Below are 22,520 nucleotides of genomic sequence, written 5' to 3' on the forward strand. Positions count from 1 at the left end.
GGACAATTTTAAATAACTAGCTAGAATAGCTTAGTTGATTAGAGCGTGTGACTGTTAACCACAAGGTCAGAGGTTTAAAGCCTCCTTTATAGTTTTTATATGTTTGAATAACGCGTCGTGTGTCCTCGAAAGAGGAGGAAAGCGATGAGAAAGATGAAAACCAAATATCATTGAGTTGGGCGAATAAGACGACGAATCCAGCAAAACCAATCCATTGGTTCAGTCCAACACACGCTCACGACCCAATTATAATAGTCAACCCAACCCAACGTTTTCTGCCCAGCACCCGCGATCCCACATCTGCCCATCCAACCCGCAACGCCTGCACCCCAAAACCTGATAGTCCATGGCAGAAGCCCAATTACCTAAGACCCATCTACAACAGCCCAGCATCCATGCCGCGACCTAGTAATCGTCCCTTGACCCGCGCCTCGACACAATTTAGCCTGCACAAGGGTCAGCGCCTGCAAAAAGAACCCCTCGACTTCATAGCTCAGCATGGTTGGTCCTTAGCCTTAAAAGGCTCGGAGCTGATTTGACCATAATTATTAAGATAAATAAGACCAATATGATACACATGAAATGAAATGTGTCAGAAGTAAAATTTGAACTCACGCCCTCTTACGAGGACCAAAACTTAGGTCTAGCACCTTAGACCACTTGGCCATCCTGACTACTTGTTAATAAATCCTACATTGGTTGAAGAGGGGAATGAACCATTCCTTATAAGAGTGTGGAAACCTCTCCCTCATAGACGCATTTTAAAACTGTGAGGCTGATGACGATCCATAACAAGTCAAAATGGAAGATAGCTGCTAGCGGTTGGAGAGGGTAAGGAAGCATTTCTTTTAAGGGTGTAGAAAAATATTCCTAGTAGACGCATTTTAAAATCGTGAGGCTGATGGTCATACGTAATGCACCAAAGTGGACAATATCTGCTAATAATGGTCTTGAGCTGTTACAAATGGTATCAGAGCTAGTCACCAAGCAGTGTGTTAGCAAAGACATTGGCCACCAAGGGAGTGAATTGTGAGATCTCACATCGGTTGGAGAGAAGATGATACATTTCTTATAAGAATGTGGAAACCTCTCTCTAGTAGACTGCCAGCAAAGACGCTGGAAAACCTTTCCATAGTAGATGCATTTTTAAAATCGTGAACCTGACGGCTATACGTAATGAGTCAAAGCAGACAACATCTATTAGAGGTGGGCTCAAAAAGCTATTAATAATTAGCTAGAATAGCTAAGGACGGTGTCCTTTTTATGCTTTATGATTATGATATGTATGAGTAATCCCCTTGGGTATCGAGGAAGCAAGGTTACGAGAGCCACTGCACTAACAAATACCAATAACAAATACCAAGGATGTCGGATCATTAGTATTGCCTTGTTCTCTTGTCCATTGGTCATGTCTGATTATTGATTTTTTTAGGCTTTATCTTTAAGCAAGTGTTTGGTTCTCTCTTTTTTACTTCAAAATGGTCTCTTTTGCACGTCCTTAGCCACAAAAGAGAGCCCAGCAAACCTCTCTCTTCACACTTATCTAAATACAATAAACCAACACTAACAAAACCCCATTTTTATGGCTTCTTCCCCAGAAGGGTCATTTCCCATCCTTTCTTCAACCCCTTCAAGAAAACACAACCATATAGCCTTCCTAACCTAACCGTCCAGGTCAATCACTCACAAATTTATTGGAATAGTCTAAGCCCACCACTAATAGATATTATCTGTATTAGTCCGTTATGTATCATTGTCAGCTTCCAAATTTTAATACGCGCCTAGTAGGGAGAGATTTTCACACCCTTACAAGGAATGTTTCGTTCCCTTCTCCAACTGATGTGGGATCTCACAATCCACCCCATTCAGGGCCTAGCGTTCTCATGTATTTTCCTCTCCAACCAATGTGGTGTCTCACAATCCATCTCATTGGACGCTGGCACTCATTGTCCTCTCCAATCGATATAGGATCTCACAATTCACCCAACATGAGATCATACCGTCAAGGCAAATATCTACTAGCGGTGAACTTAGGCGGTTACATAAACTTTTTGTCTTATATCTCATAGGTCCTTTTATGTCGCTGAATTTTTTATTTTGAGTCAATTTTGAGTTTTTTAAGTCATTCAATGATCATAGGCCATTGAATTTTCAATTTTGGGTTTGATATATCATGACTGCATCTTTTAAAATAATTCATACATATTAGATCCAAAATATCTATTAGATCAATTTTTTTTTTTAAGAAAATTAAATATGTGAAAGAGCGGTTGGACACAAACCCAAAATATCTATTAGATCAATTTTTTTTTTAGTCATTTTAAAATCTTGAGAGGAAACTCAAGAAAATCTTAAATATGACAATATTTGCTAGAAGTGAACTTGAACGGTTACATTTACCTCCCGATCCCTCCCGTATGGTGTAGTAGGTTGAAGTGCAAATAGAATTGGTCATAACCTAAAGCATTCATCATACCACTCCATCCCCAGATGCCTTTGTTTCTTAGAAAAAATAAATAAATAAATAAAAACAGATCTATATTCTTATATGAATGTATTCTTTTGTTTCTTGCCCAAAATACAGAAGAAAGAGAAATTTGTCTGTGAAAGTTCAATCATATACCGTCATAGTGACAGGTTCGGTCAACCAATCTTCAAGACTACAAACATATATCTATGTACTTATGTATATATAGAGATCACGTATTCATTGCATATATGTAATGTTAATTTAATTCATACGCATAATGTCCCACTTCACAACTCATATTGATTCCAGTGAATAGAACTGAAATGCAATAATAATGGAAAGGAAACTCTTTATGGTTCAATCCTGTGAAGGAGTGGGAATCTACACCAATGACTTTTGATCGAGATTAAAATATCTAAATCAATTGAGCTATGTTGAAGAAACTCTTTATATCCGAATCTTTACCTTCTTCTCTGAATTTCCATAACCAAAAAATGGCACAACATACTTAATTCTTAGAGAATCCTGAAGCATAATCCTGTCATGTTAGAGTCATAGAAACTATCCAGAATGCCAGATAAATTCTGTAGGCAATTTTTTCTGGTGAAGATACACAATTTTAGGAAAAGCTCTTTCATGCTAGGAGATTCAGAGTTGTTACCTCTCCAGGGATCTGATAATCAGTTTATTGGATCATAGTTAGGCAAGGCAGTCGATCGAAGATTATGAGTATTGCAAAGCATACAATCTAATACGAGAGTGTAGGGAGAGAATTTAAACCTCTAACCTTTTGGTTGGGGACATACTCAAGAACAAGATTAATCGCTTTGTAGAAGGCTACCAGTCAGGTTAAGATACTATTGAGGTTTAAATCAAATATAGACAACTAAGAGTAACATCTAGATGTATAACTTAAAATGTTGCGGCAGCAAGATAGCAGTTAATCCACCTGTACTTATTACAGTATGCAGATATTCCGTTAAAAGGTGTACATTTCCAAAGAGCCTATAGAATCATGTTAAGGCTTTATTCAAAGCATCAAAAACACTTTGCAAGCTTACCTCCTCCACGATCACAACCTTGTCTCTTGATTTAGAGCCAGAACCTATAGATAATTGTCTTCTTTTGACACCTAAAACCTGCAATAAATATAAAAGGAGTTAAGGAAGCATCGTTCGTGTAACAGCCCAAGCCCACCACTATTAGATATGTCTGCTTTGGCCAGTTATATATCACAGTCAACCTCACGGTTTTAAAACGCGCCTGCTAAGAAGAGGTTTCCACACTCTTATAAAAAATGTTTTGTTCCCCTCTCTAACCGATGTGGGATCTCACAATCCACCCTCCTTGGGGCCCAGCGTCCTCGCTGGCACACTGCCCAATGTTTGCCTCTGATACCATTTGTAATAGCCCAAGCCCACCGCTAGCATATATTGTCCGGTTTGGTCCATTACGTATCACCGTCAGCCTCACGGTTTTAAAATGTGTCTATTAAGGAGAGGTTTCCACACCCTTATAAGGAATGCTTCGTTCCCCTCTCCAACTGATGTGGGATCTCATCGTTCCCCTCTACAATTGATGTGAGATCTCATGGTTTGTATGATTCATGCAAAGGAGATCTTCACTTCAATATTTGGAGTACCAAGCTTCACGAGGAAGGAGAAGAAGAGAGAAAGGAACTTCAAGGCAACATGAAAACACCAAATCTGAAAGCTCTAATTTAGGTGCTATTTAGTCCTTTTACATAGCTCTAAGACCAAAGAGTGCAGCCAAGTGTGTTTTGGCCCATCTGAGAAACTCCCATTTTACTTGTAACCAAACACCATTCAAATTAGTTCTTTAGTTGGCAAATCACATGCGGCAGTTTAAGGCCTTAAGTTTTAAATTTTGAGATGCTAGACATTTTGATGAAATAAAATGAGAGTTTCCCTTTTTTCCTCCAAGCCAAGAGCATTTGCATCCTAGCTTGTTTGTTTGGATTGAGAATAGTTTTCTCTATTCAAAGCCTTGACCATCAAGGTTAGTCCGTTTCTTATTTCTCTTGGGTGAACCCTTGTATGTGTAATAAGTGTTACTGTGTGTGTGTTCAGGAGTTGCTAGTTTTAATGTGAACGGCCTAAGTCACATATAGTAGGGTTGAGTGAATCATTTGGTTTCATAGCTTCCTATGCCAATGATTTTATATCATTTTTACCAAAAAGAAAGGAAGAGCACATTAACTCTCTCACAGCTAACTTCACGGTGGAGGGAAAGATTAAAGACTGTCTAAATAGAAGACCCAAGTAGCAATCAAGCAAAAAATAAAAAATAGAACTGTTATGAGCTGTGTGAAAACTTGACAAATGAGAGATGCTTCAATGCAGCTGCAGTAGTTGTAAAGAAATACGCAGGTCCTTTACCAAGGAGCAACGACAAGTTTCCCATGAAATACAACCAAGTGCTTATAAACATGAATTCATTTCAATTAAACAAGTTATGGATAATTCGAATGGAGAAATGACGTAGGAAGCTTGTAATATGTAACAGCCCAAGCTCAAGCCATTGTCCTCCTTGGGCTTTCCCTTTCGGACTTTCCCTCAAGGTTTTTAAAACGCGTCTGCTAAGGAGAGTTTTCAACCCTCTTATATAGAATGTTTTGTTCCCTTCTCCAACCGTTGTGGGATCTCACAATCCACCCCCTTTGGGGCCCAATGTCTTCATTGGCACTCGATCATCTCTCCAATCGATGTGGGATCTCACAATCCACCTTCCTTCGGGGCCCAACATCTTCGCTGGCACACTACCCGGTGTCCACCTCCCTTCAAGGGTCAGTGCCCTCGCTGGCACACCACTTGATGTCTGACTCTGATACTATTTGTAACAGCCCAAACCCAACGTTAGCAGATATTGTCATCTTTGGGTTTTCCCTTTCAGACTTCCCCTCAAGGTTTTTAAAATAGTCAAGGAGAGGTTTCCACACCCTTATAAAGAATGATTTGTTCCCCTCTTCAACCAATGTGAGATCTCACAATCCACTCCTTCGGAACCCAGCGTCCTCGTTGGCATTCGTTCAATCGATGTGGGATCTCACATAATAACGCCAGGAAACTGAAAGCTAGTGTTGGTAATTCATCCAACTTTTCTGATTTGGGAATCGTATAGCTACTACTGTCAACATGTATGAAGATTTAAACAACGGAAGATCGAAAATACTACACAGTAAGTAGATAGAAGACTTCAAATCCTTCGAGCAACAGGAATAACAGCCTTCAAATTCAAATGGGTGAATCCAACACCGGATTTTCAACAAACTAAGAACAGCAAAATTATCCGTTCGCTAGACCAATACACTCAAAACAATTCCAATTTTCGGAATCTTCACCAAAAATCCCAAACAACAAAACAATCAATTTCAACTTTAAGCCAAATGGTTAAATGGCGCAATGAAAATTCAAGTTCTAGGAATGAAAAAGCAATTCGAAATCAAATAATAAGCAGCAAAGAATGCCCAACTCACAGAGCTCATGTAATCAAGAAGTGCAGCATTAGCTTCTCCATCTTTCGCAGGTGCGTCGATTTGCACTCCCAACGCATCATCGCCAAAGTCTGCAAGGATTTCGAGAAACACAATACTATTTCAATTTCATAAACGGAAAAGAGTTAGACCGAAAGAGAGAGAGAGAGAGAAAGACCTGTGATAGAGGCGATCTTGGAGCCAGGCTTTGCGTGGATGGTAATGGCGATGGAAGAAGAAGAAACAGAGCGAAGACAAGAAGGGTAATTGTTGGGTTTGAGGGAGGATTGAATTGATTCAGTAGCTTTCGGAGCTTTCGTTTTCCCCTTCTTCGCCGGAGCCATTTTCTTCTCCCTTTAATTTTTAATATTTTCCTCCAAAAATCAATCGGAGTTCTGCGAGCGGTCGTTAGAGTTTAGACCACCCCTAACAACAAAAATCTCTCTCTCTCTCTCTCTCTATATATATATTCTTTTTTTTTTTCTTTCTTTTTTCTTGAGTTTAAAAAATATTTTTAGAACATTAAGATATTTGGTTGTGAGATGTTAAAATGAATTGATTTACTAACATAAATCTACTAAGAGAGCCGTGAGAAAATGTATTCTGCTGGGCCGACACTGACACTAAGAGACGAAAGCCAGGGGAGCGAATAGGATTAGATACCCCAGTAGTCCTAGCCGTAAACGATGGATACTAGGCACTGTGCGTATCGACCCGTGTAGTGCTGTAGCTAGCGCGTTAAGTATCCTGCCTGGAGAGTACGTTCGCAAGAATGAAACTCAAAGGAATTGACGGGGGCCCGCACAAGTGGTGAAGCATGTGGTTTAATTCGATGCAAAGCGAAGAACCTTACCAGGGCTTGACATGCCGCGAATCCTCTTGAAAGAGAGGGGTGCCTTCGGGAACGCGGACACAGGTGGTGCATGGCTGTCGTCAGCTCGTGCTGTAAGGTGTAGGGTTAAGTCCCGCAATGAACGCAACCCTCGTATTTAGTTGCCAACCGTTGAGGTTGGAACCCTAAGCAGACTGCCGGTGATAAGCCGGAGGAAGGTGAGGATGACGTCAAGTAATCATGCCGATTGATTCTAAATAACACAAATGAAATGATAGTTCTAATATTAGTATGAATTTTTAGCTAATTTAAATTATTTTGTACAAAATTAGGTGAACTAATTTACATAGAAGAATTCTAAGTTATAATTGTGATTAGCGTTAAGCTAGTATCAAGAGTGTAGTAATCATGTAAACGGCTCTACTATCTGTTATGTATGATGACGTGTGTCACATGTCCCCTGCACGTGTCATATGTATGAATGATATGTTATGTTATCTATTATAAATTATGTCGTATTTAAAAGTTATGTTATGATGTTATCATGTCATGTTGTGTAAAATTGTTATGAAATCGATGATCTACAATGCATAGACCTTCATAAACCAGGTCATGAAATATATGAAAGAATGTATAGGAATTAAGCCCATATTTAGGTTCCACCATGTTGCATGTGCTTACATTTTCCGACTCTAATGGTGGGGTTACCTACTGTAGTATTTTTTAGCTCTTACATTTCAGGTAAAGGTAAACACTCTTGTATAGATGACGACGATGTCGCAATGAAGGTCATAAAACTAGTGTTGAACAGTTGCATTTTGTCTATTTCATAGTCTTAGGTTAGATTATGAGTTATTTTATTTTCTTTATGTAATAACAAACGTTACATTATTTATTTTTGTGTTGTCTTAAAGATTTTACTTCGAACATTTAAGTTCATGATATTGTTTAGAAACTATTTTAATGGAATGTTTTTCAAAAATACACGGGAACCTATAATAATATTTTGAAAATACTGTTAAACTTTACAAAGTGAACGAGAAGAAAGAGCCCAGATTTTATTAATTTCTTAGTAAATGTAATACGACACACCGAGACGAGGTTGGGAATGTTGGATGATGAAAGTCCCACATCAGTTAATTTAGGGAATGGTCATGGGTTTATAATCTAAGAATACACTCTTCATTGGTATGAGACCTTTTAGGAAGCCCAAAGCAAAGTCATGAGAGCTTATGCTCAAAGTGGACAATATCATACCAGTCGTGTTCGTCTAACATGGTATCAGAGTCATGCCCTAAACTTAGCCGTGCCAATAGATTGGCAAATCCTCGAATGTCGAACAGAGGACTCCAAAAAGGAGTTAAGCAAAGTGGATCTGGGTCATTATAGTTGGTATCAAAACCAGACACCTGATGATGTGCCAGTCTTCCCCCCACGAGGCAGTGATTCAATATCAATAATAAGTTATAATTCATTGGTTGATTGTATCAAACTCTTATTTCTTTTTGTCAGCCTCCACTAATTCGGAACTTAATTTGAAAGCCATATTTCGACCCGAACGTTTTCGGGATCCCCATAATAACCCAAGTGGATGGCAAGAATGGATGAAATACGTAAATAAATGGATTTTTGCATTTCTTTAGATAAGAACTTCGTTTTTTACTCTTTGCCGATGGTAAATATTTTTCAGAACATAGAATGTGAATCGTTTTAAATAATAATACGTAAAGATTTTTTTTAGGTCTCGAGGTTTATTATTGTTGTCGGATGAAACTTGACGAATGTCTTTTTTAAAATATTGATCGATCACAATACCTCATAACTTTATTTGACGACCTTTTTTTCGATTTTATTTTTTATTTTTTTTATTTGTATAGGCCAATTTTCAATTTCTGAAACCTTCCCGAGTAATTCCTCTATTTTCGCCTCGCTTTCATTTGAACGACTCCTTTTATGTTTTAGAATCTCCTTTAGAATTTAAAAATGAATGAAATTTTCCTACTCTAACCTACCAGCTACAACTTAATACTCGTCTCTATGGCCTCCTTAGTTGACTCCATCATCAGTATTTAAAAACGGTCTACTATTAGATCAAAAAATGCAATCACATGCAGTTATACGGTTCATAGTGGGACCTATCTTTTCTTGACTATTCCTTGGTTCTACTTTCGTTTTCAGGTAGAGTTGGATGTGTAATACTTCTTTATACATAGTTCACGCATACACACATGAACCCACTTGGCAGACTCGTATACATACACTCTAGGCCTGATTATGAGCTAGCACATGCTCATGCGGCCAGAAACCAAAAGATATGCGTCTGTACAAAACATATTGAAGAAGTATCATGTGCTTGTGACCTACAATATGCATGAAGTCTAAGATTTTCTAATCTTGGTATTCATCATACTTCAATTTTTTTCATGACATAACTTTCCTACGGTACATGTACCTGACATGATCTTTTATTATTAACATATATGGCTCATTAGTGTCTCATAGGCCTAACGTGAATACGGTACCATAACATACATGGGTTTACATGTTCGAATTACATGCATCACATAATATTCATAAATATAGCATGTCATAGCCTAAAAAAAAAACATATATATAAGACATAAAGTACAACACTTAATTCATCCAACCTAACTTGAAAGCGTTCCAACAATAAGTCCACTTGTTTGGCCTAAGCTCAAGTCACTAAATACCTTTGGTCGGTATTAGTATGCTTTGCTCCTTAAAGTCTAACTCCACCTATGAAGTCCCATCACATCATATTTAGGACATCATTAAGAAAATTAATTTACATAACTACTTTAACTCGTCTAAATTTGGCTCCAAATATTTTAAATTGGTCGAACAATGGTCATACCAACCATCAACGCCCCCACTTACACAAAAAAAAACAACTCTAAAATGGTAATACAAGGTCAAATTCTCCAATCCGAGCTAATTAAGCCAACTGAGCCGAGAGGAAGCTAGTGGAACCAAACGCAAATCGACTGTAGGGAGTGAGCTGAAATACGAACCGTAACTAGGAAAGGCAGCTGGACTGAGTTGCTTGCGCTGAGTCTGCTCAAGTCACAGATGGATCAATGCGTGGGTCGTAGATCGAGCACAAGTTGCTAGTAGGCTGACATGTTGGGTTGGGATGGGTTGTCATATGAGTTTTGGGCGTCCGAGCCTAGCATGGTTCAGTCTCGAGCCTGCGATTTAGATGGTTCGCCTACTTAGGCTGAGGTTCAAACTTAAGTTCGGCTTTTGAGCCTGAGGATTGGAAATAAGGCTAACTTTTGACTTGATTTCTCTTTCGGGATGGAATTTCCTAGAACATATAAATATTAACATGAATTTTTCTTTGTTTTTGAATAAAAAATTGGACTGATCAGATAAGTTTAAAAGACGTTTGAGACGTAGGTTAGAGACCTAGGTAAGAGTGGTTGGTAACTCCCTTGTTCTTTGGTTCAATTAAGTTTTCCATATTTAGATCATAACATTGAATTGATCCTTCTTGTTTAGAATCCTTTTGGGCTATTGAGTTCGTTTGTTTTGTGGCTAACATTCTATGTGCCTTGCATGCTAAGTTGCTGAGATGTTTGTGGTGAATTTGTGATAGCTAGTTATGTTGTGCATTGAGTTTGGCTACAAAAGCATGATGTGGGTTATTCCTGGTACAAATAGTGGAGGGGTGCTATTGGAAAAGAGAGCATAGATGTAACAATCTAAGTCCACCGCTTGTTGATATTATCCGCTTTTGGTCCGTTACGTATCGTCTTAAGACACGTCTATTAAGGAGATGTTTCTATACCTCTGATTGATATTGTCCGTGTTTTGCCCGTTACGTACCGCTATCAGCCTCACAGTTTAAAATGTGTGTACAATGGAGAGGTTTCACTCATTTATAAAGAATGATTTGTTTCTATTTTCAACAAAGGTGGGATTCTCACCATGCTCTAATACCATTTGTAATGACTCAAGCCCACTGTCTATGTTTGCTTTGGCTCGTTATGTATGACCGTCAACTTCACAGTTTTAAAACACATAGAGATTTCCATAACCTTATAAGAAATACTTTGTTCTCCTCTCCAACCAATGTGCAATCTTACCATAGAGGTCTTGGATACAAACAAAGTTAATGTGATGAGTTTATGAAGCATGGAAATGGTTAATACGTGACCAAGCCATTGGTGCACCTTAGCACAAAAGGACAAGAACTGATGCAACGATTCGAGACCTTGGATACAAATGGGCAAGATCAAACCTTGAACATTATAGAAAAGGTTGAACCCCTAGTTCGTATGGTTAGAAGTCGATGCGACTTGAAGGAGTCCGTATTGGACGATTGTGAGGCCTAAATTGATGAGCCTATGAAGAAGGTATTGCAAGGCCTAGTACATTGCAAGTCATTGAGGCCTTGGGTAAAAATTTTCAAGGAGCCAACATCAAGAACCATAAAGAACTGTTGAGGTCTTTAAGTAAAAATAGTCATGGGGTGACACAACTTGAAGGATCCATCTTAGAGAGCTTTATGAAGGCTAAATATTAGTGCCAAGAAAACTTAGTGGAATTAGTGATAGCTGGTTAAGCTTGAGTAGAAATTGAATGTGCATGTCATGAGTGTGCTACGTGATGACGATATGTAACGAGTCAAAATGGATAATATCTGTTAGCAGTGGACTTGAACTGTTACAAGACTATTTATTTTTTGATTGCATCTTTGTCGAAGTTATTTTGAGGATATGCTTTTGTGGGATGGTTGCTTCCACCGATCTCTCCTTAAGACACACAAAGTTTGATTGTATTTGTCACGGCAAAAGGTCGAGAAAATGACCTAGTGAGCTGGTAATCTTTCATGTCTATGCTGTTAGATTATGCCCTCCCCAAATGATTTTACATTGTTGGTCAATCATATGTGTTGTTTTGTTGATCTTTGTGGCTTCGAGCTTCCATTGAGCCAATTCATGTCATTTTAGTGCAGCCAATTACATGCGGTTCAAGGTCGAGAAAGTAACGTGATGTGTTATTATCTATCATGACTGGGTTGTTTACATTTTCTTCTAACTTGTGTAGCTGTGATTTGTTTGCCTAAACTTAAATATTTATTATAACTTTTATCTATCTCTATCCTCACTGATTGATTAAAAAAATCCCAACTATGACATAATTTTTCGTTTATGCACGTGAGTAGGACAAAACATGCTAAAAAACCTTCCGTTGGTTTGTGGGGATAGTGCATGAATAATCTTCACTCTTAAGAAACATCCACTTTGAGCATAAGCTCTCATGGCTTTGCTTTGGGCTTCTCAAAAGGCCTCATACCAATGGAGTTAGTATTCCTCACTTATAAACTCATGATCATTCTCTAAATTAGCCGATGAATAATCTTCACTCTTAAGAGACGAGGAGTAGGTTGTTAGACGAACACGACTCTCCACAATGGTATGATATTGTCCACTTTGAGCATAAGCTCTCATGGCTTTGCTTTGGGCTTCCCAAAAGGCCTCATACCAATGGAGTTAGTATTCCTCACTTATAAAGTCATGATCATTCTCTAAATTAGCCGATGAATAATCTTCACTCTTAAGAAACGAGGAGTAGGTTGTTAGACGAACACGGCTCTCCACAATGGTATGATATTGTCCACTTTGAGCATAAGCTCTCATGGCTTTGCTTTGGGCTTCCCAAAAGGCCTCATACCAATGGAGTTAGTATTCCTCACTTATAAACCCATGATCATTCTCTAAATTAACCGATGTGGGACTTTCATCATCCAACATAGGTAACGTGATCTTGTTGCAAGAGATGTAGGAAAATATCGTGGTCAATAGGTGCCGAATTCATATTCTGAATTCTCATACGAATTTTGAATATGGGTCGTTACATAAAAGTCATATTTATTAATTATGGAAAAAAAAGATGTTAATGTGGTCCAAAGAAGGCAAATAAAATAAGCCAATCCACTCAAGCTTGAAGGTTATGTAGAGATGAAGTTGTAAATAAAATATATGGCTGAATCCTTATCCTATTTGGTACCATTATCCATTTGTATCTATTCTAAAATTAAAATATTAGTTTAATCCATAGGATTATCCTGTTTTAGCGTTTTAAATCATATTTAATGTTCTTTAAAGACAAACAAAAGGGGTTAAGTTTTAAAAATAATTTCACTCAAATCTCTTACTTTCTAGCCAAGCTTGTTACACATTTTGACTACAAAATGAGTATAGATGCTAGTCACCTAGAATATATATATATATATATATATATATATATATTTTACGGTAGAAATTAAATTATCGACTTTTGTGATGGTGATTGGTATCTTATCTATACTCAGACGGAACAGTATTGTGAGAGTTCTATATTGGTTGAGGAGGAGAACGAAACACTCTTTATATGGGTGTGGAAACCTTCCCTTAATGCGATTTAAAGTCTTGTGAGAGTTCTATATTGGTTGGGGAGGAGAACGAAACACTCTTTATATGGGTGTGGAAACCTTCCCTTAACGCGATTTAAAGTCTTGTGAGAGTTCTATATTCGTTGGGGAGGAGAACGAAACACTCTTTATATGGGTGTGGAAACCTTCCCTTAACGCGATTTAAAGCCTTGAGGGAAAACTTAAAGAAGATAATATATGCTAGCGGTGAACTTGGGCTTGGACTATTACACAAATATAGAGTTTATCTCGAATAATGTAAAGAAAATGAGTAATCTAATTCAGCCCAGCTCAATTGGGGTTTTCAATCTTGGCATATAAAGGGCAAAATTCTAAGAGTTTTTGTAACAACTCGACTATCTGTGCACGTGTTGATCATGATTACTATGTAAAAACAAGACTTCAGAAAAATGTGGCTTAAAAACCATAAAAACGTGCTTGTGATACCTCTTTTAAAAGAATTTAAGATTTAAGATTTAAAGTTTGAGGTGCCTGTTGATCATGACTGCTATGTAAAAACAAAATGTTGCTTAAAAACCATAAAAACGTGCTTGAGACACCTCTTTTATGACCCGATTTTCACAAGCGAATTATTAAAAACTTAAAAGATATAAGAGACAAAGTAAAATACGATACTAAATTTTTTGCGTTTAAAACAAAACATAGATACATTTATTTACAATATATAATTAAAGTTTGAATATACTGGACTCGGTAAACAAAACAACTTAAAATAGTTGAAATACGGTGTGACTCTTTATGGTACATGCTTCAAATCCGCATCCATCCTCGACCATCTCCTTCTTGGCACCCGAAGAAAAAAAATATGAAGAAACTTGAATGAGTACAATAACTCAATCAGACCATTAAAGACTTTCATGGAAAAGTTATTACTTTGTTTCAAAAATCCTCTTGAACTTTCATCATTGTTTCAAAAATACTATTAGAATTTTAATAGGCCAAAACGGTTAAAACAAACAATATCTACTGTTACAAATGGTATCTTTATAAGGGTGAAAACCGTGAAGCTAACGACAATATATAACGAACCAAAGCGGACAATATTTACTAGCGGTGGGCTTGAATGGTAACATATGAACTAAACATATAATTTATCTGTATTTTTATTAAGAAAATAGCACATTTGTTTTAAATTTATTTTATGGAACTTTATGGTAAACTTAAAAATTAAAAAATAGTAGTACATAGAAGTACCAAATTGAATTATAATATAAAGTTTAAAGTGTTACCAAAGATCTTATAAATCTTGCTTTAAATATTATCCACATCAATATTTTTCTTTACACAATCTTCCTTGATTGCAATCCCCTTACTTTGCATTCATTCAATTCAAAAAGATATCTTCTCTTTTCATTTTTATTTTAATATGATTCTTTTCCAATTAAATTATTACTTCCTTTTCCGCGTATACCGAGCAAATTTGACACTCAAATCAACCGATTGAATGTAATACAAATTGAGTTGGGAATTGATCGGGTTGGTGACATGAGAACTTAAATATAGGTCATTACCCAATTCAACCCAACTCCATATTTTTCAGTTGGGTTCGGTTGGGTTGTTTTTTTAACTCGTTAAAAAAAATCATATTTATCCACTGTACATATTATATTAATAACTAAAATCTCATAAACCTAAATATCAAAGGTTCATAAGATACCATGCATCATTAACATCAGTTACAAACATCAAATATTCTTAATATCCATAAGAATTTAAAAAAGTAGGGTTGGGTTAGGTTGAGTTGGATTATAACTCTAAACAACTTTAATGTGTGAACGAGCTTAAATTTGTTCAGTTTTCCAAAAATTTAACCCAACCCAAATTCGAAAAAAAGAAAAACTAACATAACTCAAGGTTTGAATTGAATGATCCTCATTGGTTGAGTTCTCGAGTCCTATGAACACGTTGAAGGTGGATAATAAAAGATTATTTATTAAAAAACCAAATCTAATCCCAACATCAAAATATGAACAAATAAATAAAAAAGTTACAAAATCCATTACCTATAAAAATAGTTTTTTTAAAAAAAAAAATTATAGAAATTTTATGGTTCAACAACATTTAATCTAATATATTCATAAAAAATAAAAATAAAAATCAGTAAATAAAATAATAAGGAAAGGTATAGATATTAATTATTATCATATGCTTGAACTTTTAAATTGAAAAAGAAAAAAAAAAAAAAAAAAAAAAAAAAAAAAAAAAAAGGTTATTGGGATATGCCGACAAGTGCTTTGTAAAAAGCTAATCCAACGACACATGAACATAATGTGCTATGTACTATTAAGCTTAGATGTTGCTTTCATTTTCAAATCAATTTAAAGCATAATCACTTATTTAGTCTTCATTTCATATATAATTGGTTGATTACTATGTTTAACATGTTTCGGGTCCATACAACATCAGCTCACGAAGCCATAAAATGAATTCATTGATAGATAGTTTTCGATATTCGTGTCTGTAACGACTCTAGTTTCTACTAACTTAAAGTTGCTACTTGTATGCATGACGTACTTGTTATGCGAAAATATTCATTTAAAATATTTGTATAAAACAATGTCGTGGACTTATATGTTTAAAGAAAAGGTCTTAAAACAAAAACAACGAAAAAATTAACATAGACATAAGTAAAAATAAAAAAGGAATGTCGTATACTAACTTAAGATCTACGAAATTGCCCTATGCATGCGTCTGTCGTCATCAGTAGTACAAGAATGTCTTGCCTTTACTTGAAATATAGAAGTAGCACACAACTTGAATATTTTAAGAAATACTTAGTAAGTGAGTGCGGTTGGGATTAGAGAATGAAAATACAGTCAACTCATGATTAGGAACTTATCATTTAAAACCTTCATAAACATGACTTCTCACACTCGTCGGAAAATTCGAGAAGTCCGATGAGACATTGGAATTCTCGTATCCTCAACCAACCCACACTTCTCACACTCTTCACACCGTTCACCAAAGATGAACATTCGCGAAGCCTCGGTTTACATCGTTGACGAGAATTGAAAATACAACCAGCATCCAATCGAGAATGAATCACGCCCTAGGAGGAAAGCGTCGCCAACACAAAGTGAGTAACGATGAGTTTTGACGAGTTATGTGTGATTTCGAATATGTTGTTGACGCGGTCGAGAGTGAGTTTTGAGAAGGAACTGTAATGCTAGAGAACTTTTGCTTTCAGGCGTTTAAGCGTACTAGACGCAGTAGGAGTGAAGGAGATGTACACCGAAAGTGAGACGACAAGGTTTGGCGCAAGAAGGACGACGGAGAGCGTCATTGGAAGCTCTTAGGAAGAGAGAGTGTAACAACCGTAAAAAAAATATTGATGTGTAGTCAAACACAAATTTATTTCTAAGAATAAGAATTACGGGATATGCCACGAAGAAGGAACTGAATTTTGAAATATGACAGGTTTAGAAAGTAGAGAATACTGTAACATAAAATAAATTCATCAAATTCTTTTATATAACGGTAACTATATAATCTAAAAAACATTAGTAATAATAGAAAATGAGATCTTTGGTGTGTATGTGTGTGACACTCAGCATTATAAAATATAGAGAATTGAACTTAAAATTGATGTCATGGGTTGACATAGGTTGACTTGGATGGAAAGGACAAAATTGAATTTCTATTAAGGACAAATTGGTGACACGAGCATAAGCAAATCAAATGGTCTTACTATCGGCATGGTTCTATTTGATGTTGACACATGTCTCATGGGTCTGTACGTGTCGTATATATTGATATGTGTGAGTTTTTATGAATCGATATGATTATGATATGATGTGTGTAAGTCATGATATGTGAATTGTATGATGATACTTACGGTACGATGTGCTCAATGATATGTTTGAGATAGGATACAAGAATGATACAATAAACGTACTATAACGATAGGTCTAAGGATATGCATAAGGAAACGATATGACTACGAGGATATGATTATGATAGATTGATAAACGATATGATTAAGATACGTTCCTGCAACGATAAGACAAGGATACATTCATGAAACGATATGATTTAGGATATGATGGGATATGATATGACTAAAATATGTTCATGAAATAATATGACTTTGAGATGTGTAAGGACGATAAGACTAATATAAGTTTAGGAATCGATATGGCTATGATATGCATGTGGAAATGATATGACTAAGGTATGTTCATGAAATGATACGACTATGAGATGTATAAGGACGATAAAACTGTGACAAGTTTAGGAAACAATATGGCTAGGACATGCATATAGAACCAATATGACTGCGAAGTGTTTACGAAATGTTATGATTATGATACAACATGTGAATGACGAATATATATATATTATGATATGATACGAAAATAATATGAAATATGTTATGGTACGAGATATGTGATAAATTGACATGTTTATGATATGATATATTTTGATGCGATATGTTACGGTGTGATATATATATTATGAAAATTGTTATATCTGGAAGCATGGAACGTTATGATATGACATATTTATGTAATATGAATGATATGATATGATTGACAAGCAAAACGATAAACTAGCATGAAATACAACCCCGACATATGCATGAAAGATATGATAAATGATATGTAACGATATGAGAATTGATATGAAAAACGATGAGATATGACGGAACACTAGCGGGGTTGTATTAAACAATAATGAAAATGGGAAAATATTGGGACCTCATGCATTATTGTGTGTTCATGCATTGGGGTATACTCATATTCCTTCACGATGGTGCAAACGTGTACACTACTAGGCAGGAGAACGATCATTATGTTTGCATAATACTGCTGTGACGGGTACTACTTCCAATAGGTGCCTGGCATAGAGAGCTACTAGAGCATGCTCACCTAATAAGGAAAGGTGCCTAGCGGTGTGCGAGCCGTCTGGTGGTTCCATACTCGCACGTGGACCGTGTGTAGAGTATAAAGTACACATTCAAGCTACCTGTTATGATAGCATCGTAGGAAAACAAACTATTATGATAAGTCCCATCATTGTATTCGCATGTTCTTGTATTTAACCCCAATAGTGAGGTCAGTTACTGAATATTTCTTTAAATACTCAAGTTAGGTGTTACATCTATTTCAGGTTAAGGCAAGACATTCTTGTACGACTAACGACAACATCGCAACTCGAGACCATAACACATGCATAAGGTAGTCACATCTATTTTTCTTAGCCTTAGGCTAGAATACGATGTTTTTAATTTAAACATTTATTTATTTTATTTAGTCTTTTGTTATGTGGTTTTTAAAGGTATTTTCAAAACAAGTAAGTCCATGACTATGTTTTAAGATGAAAGTGATGTTTAAAAAAAGTTAAATGAAGTATTTCCGCATTCAATGTTCATGATAGGTATACAGTGGCAACCTTAAATTGAGTAGAAAATTTCGAGTCGTTACAGAGAGAACTGAGATCTAGTCTCATGGCCTTCATTATGACACCGTTATCCATACCAGAGTGCCTTACCGTTACCTGAAAAATAAAGGTGGCACGTGGATCAAAAAATGGAAACACATACAACATAGTGGAACCTATCTTTTAAAAACATCATGTCATGGCCTTAGGCAGCTTTCTAGTATGGGCAAGGCAAGACGCGTATTACTTCTCTACACATGACCCACACATTTGAGCATGGGCCCAGTCATGCTCATACACCCCTGACCTGGCTAGTCAAGTTAACACTTGCTAACGGGCTCTTGCAAACACTAGGGAAGGAAATGGCATGCATAACATAAAGACGAACATGAACGAACTGAGATTACATTTTATAATTTTTTTGGTTATTACAGCTCCTTTTTTGTGAGGACCAAGTAAAGGAGGGATGCATGATTGAATCGAGATCACATTCAAATAAAAGAGACTTTAAGGATAAGATAGCTAAGAAAGACTTGAAAGAATTGAAAGTTACTGGTTATACCAAAAAAGTATGTCTTCCTTTTTTCAGTAGCTCAATCATAAAAATTTCATAGTTAAGCATATTTTGCTTTGAACAATTATATATTGGGTGACCTCTTAAGTTTTTTCGTGGAATGCATGTGAGTGAGAACAAAGCATGTTAGAAGAACTCATGTTAGTTTATGAAGATAGTTTTCATATTTAAGACACGAGTAGTAGGTAATATGACCATGTTGCAGGAAAACGTCATGGTCATCAAGTGCCAAATCCGCATTCCAAATCCTAGGCATGGTTCATCCCATTTATTTTCTATTACTTTTCAACAACGTAAGCATTTGCTAGCCTATAGTCAAGTCAGGGGTAAGTATACGAGTCCACTTAGTGGATTCATGTGCGCTCATGTGAATCGTGGGTAAAGAAGTACTCTACCTAGTAAAGAAAGTAGAGCCAAGGAACCGTCATAAACCGTAGGTTCTACCATTCATGAACCATGATGCATGATACTCATCTTATATCCATTTTTTCAAGTAAAGTCAACCGCTCCAAGTACAGTTGGCCATGCTAGATAAGGAGATCATGGAACACAATCACGTTAGATCGAAGGTTATCTATCGGTGGTGTCGTTATCAAACGAGTGGTCTAACGTTACTTAAGACAAAAATTACAAAAATGAATTGAGAATTGGAAATAAATAAAAAATAAATAAATTATGTAACAAAAGCTTTATTAAATGATTAGTTAGAAATGAGAGATTAATTTGGGAAGACAAATCCATTAAAATAAATAATTTAATAATATGTGATTGGATGAGTATAGGGATGACTCAACAAAAAACAACCAATGTAAAAATGACACGTGGAGATAATCTAAATAATTAAAAGATTAGGAGATCTAATAATGTAATTTATGTGGTTAATATTTTCTTTGCTTCTTCCATTGGTTTACCTTCAAATTAATTTTTGGTTTAAATTAACAACAAAATTTCGTTGAAATTAGTGAGCAATTTATTATTCTCATTTAATTCTCTAAGATTTTAAGAAAAATCAAAATTAATGGAAAATAAGTAAACTAAAAATTAATCATTTTTAGAAAACAAACCTAATTTTTAAAATTTGGCACGAATTCGACCATTAATGATCCTTACATTCTCTTGTATTTTCTGAGATCATATATCAAATAGAGAGAAGAACGAAACATTCCTTATAAAAGTGTGAAAACCTCCTCACAAGACGCATTTTAAAACCTTGAGTGGAAGCCTAGAAGGAAAAGTCCAAAAAAGACAATATCTACTGGCGGTAAAACTGGGTTGTTACAAATAGTATCAGAGTCAGTTGAATAAGGGTGTATTATGAGATCCCTACAACAGTTGAATAAGGGAACGAAACATTCTTTATAAGTGTGTGGAAATCTCTCTCTAGCAGACATGTTTTAAAGCCTTGAGGGGAAACCTATCTACTAGCAGTGGACTTGGGCTGTTGCACATCCCCTACGACATGATCACGTTCTTTAGTCTTTGTGCTTCCAAGAACAAAAACTATCCCCACAGACTAACACGAGTTATTCCAGCAAGTAGGAAAATTTCTAATTCAAACCATACTTAATTATAAAGTTCTTAGGCTTCTAAGAGAAAAGATTCTAGCATGTTTTGTCGTCGTTCACATACATCTTAGGAAAAAGTTTATGAGGTCAACCAACATAAAATTGTTCCAAGCAAAACACGTTAACTATAGAATTCTTATAATTAAGCTACCAAAATAGAACGTTCACCTTATTGGTATACGTAATAACTTTCATTTCTTTTAAATCTTTCTTAGTCATACTATCGTTAAAGACAATTTCTGGTCGAGACGTGTTAATTCAATCCCGTGAAACTCTCGTTCATTCTGTGAATAAATAGAGACAGACTACTGCTACGGTTTCGAACGTCACTTCGGGATCAACCTCAATGAATTATGGCGTAACGGGCTTGGTATAGATCTGTAGCCCGCTCTGGGTCTTTAACCGAAACTGGGACTAGGCATGGAAAAGCTCGATCAACGTCCTCCTCTCCTGAACTGAACCTGAACCGGAACAGAATGCAAGGCAAGAAGAAGAATAAGATTTGGATGTAGTATCAGTTAATTCATATACCCATCTTTCACCCGAGTACATTTAAATAAATAAATGATTATTAATATTTGTTGGAGGTTGGAGGGATTGCGGATTATGAAAGGAAGCTTCGTACTAGTGTGGGCCCCACAAAAAGTAGGTGGGCCCATCTTGATTTGAAAGCCCATTTAAAGCCTTTTCAGTGGAGGATCCATATAGATTGTTTACAAACCCTATCTCTTCCAAAACCCTCCACGTCACCATTTCTTTAATTTAATTCAATTAATTAATTACCCATTTTCATTAATTCATTTAAATTAATAAATCTCTCCCTATTTCTTCCTTCCCGTACTTTTATATCGTGCGTGTAAAATACACGTATACCTATAATTTTAATTATATGTTGTATGTAATTATGTACCATTATATATCAATAAATATAGTTTTCTAAGTAAAATATATATATATATATATATATATATATATATCTTAATATCTTATTCAACAATGTGTAATCCACGCTCGTTTGTCGAGTGATTAACTAATGTGTGTTAGATGAAAGTGTCCCATATTGGTTAAGTTAGGGAATGGTCATGAGTTTATAATCTAAGAATATATTCTCCATTGGTGTAAGGCCTTTTGGGGAAGCCCAAAGCAAAGTCATGAGAGCTTATGCTCAAAGTGGACAATATCATACCATTGTGGAGAGTCGTGTTCGTCTAACAATGTGCAACCTTAGTTTCTAGCGTGTTATAAGAAGATTTAAATTTCTATGTCTAAAATAGGGTGTATACGGGTTGGGTTGAGTTGGGGATAAAGCTTTTGGATAAACTCAAAATTTTAGGTTCGTTAGGTAGGTGACCCGAGCAACGTGAAGAGAGAGTAACAATCCATCCTAAGCTAACCTAACCCAGGTTATTTTTTAAATTATTTTAAAAAATTATTTATCCATAATAATCTCATAAATATCAAATATCACACATGCAGAAGATACAACACATCACTAACATCGATTACAAATGTCAAATATTCTTAATTTTCACAATAATCTTAAAAGAAGGGTAGAGTTGAGTTGTGTTGTAACGCTAGTTTCAGGTTGGTTAGGTTGACTTAACAAAAAAAAAAGTCAACCCACGAACCAACCCTAAACCCTAAACCTTGGGCTAGGTCAGATAGTCCGGATTGATGGGGTTCTCAGGTCATCTCCCCTAATCTAAGAATCACTCAAAGGTTGTCATAACTTAATTTCATCGATGAA

General features: G+C 36.0%; 1 protein-coding gene and 1 long non-coding RNA gene across 2 annotated transcripts; one reads left to right on the plus strand and one right to left on the minus strand.

The window, feature by feature from the left end:
• Window positions 1-3,292: 3,292 nt before the first annotated feature.
• On the minus strand, window positions 3,293-6,383 carry LOC111470398 (UPF0235 protein C15orf40 homolog). Its single transcript, XM_023115962.1, has 3 exons — window positions 6,142-6,383; window positions 5,967-6,055; window positions 3,293-3,609 (listed from the first exon to the last, which is right to left on the minus strand). Exons 1-3 carry the CDS (start codon window positions 6,305-6,307, stop codon window positions 3,484-3,486), a joined length of 381 nt encoding a protein of 126 aa, XP_022971730.1. The 5' UTR covers window positions 6,308-6,383; the 3' UTR covers window positions 3,293-3,483.
• Window positions 4,001-21,490, plus strand: LOC111470399. The gene is made up of 3 exons (XR_002715036.1): window positions 4,001-4,204; window positions 10,391-10,396; window positions 21,471-21,490. It is a non-coding gene; the product is annotated as an uncharacterized LOC111470399 (long non-coding RNA).
• The last annotated feature ends 1,030 nt before the right edge of the window (window positions 21,491-22,520 follow it).

This window comes from Cucurbita maxima, unplaced genomic scaffold (assembly GCF_002738345.1).
Source record: "Cucurbita maxima cultivar Rimu unplaced genomic scaffold, Cmax_1.0 Cma_Scf00044, whole genome shotgun sequence".
In the NCBI taxonomy this organism is placed as follows: Eukaryota; Viridiplantae; Streptophyta; class Magnoliopsida; order Cucurbitales; family Cucurbitaceae; genus Cucurbita; species Cucurbita maxima.

Bases quoted from the DNA above. Each gene is read 5' to 3' on its own strand.
- LOC111470398 (XM_023115962.1), bottom strand. From the start codon at position 6,307: ATGGCTCCGGCGAAGAAGGGGAAAACGAAAGCTCCGAAAGCTACTGAA. The intron at 6,056-6,141 runs GTCTTTCTCTCT...AAATCCTTGCAG, and splicing joins CAAGATCGCCTCTATCACAG to ACTTTGGCGATGATGCGTTG. The intron at 3,610-5,966 runs GTGAGTTGGGCA...TATTTATTGCAG, and splicing joins TTCTTGATTACATGAGCTCT to GTTTTAGGTGTCAAAAGAAG.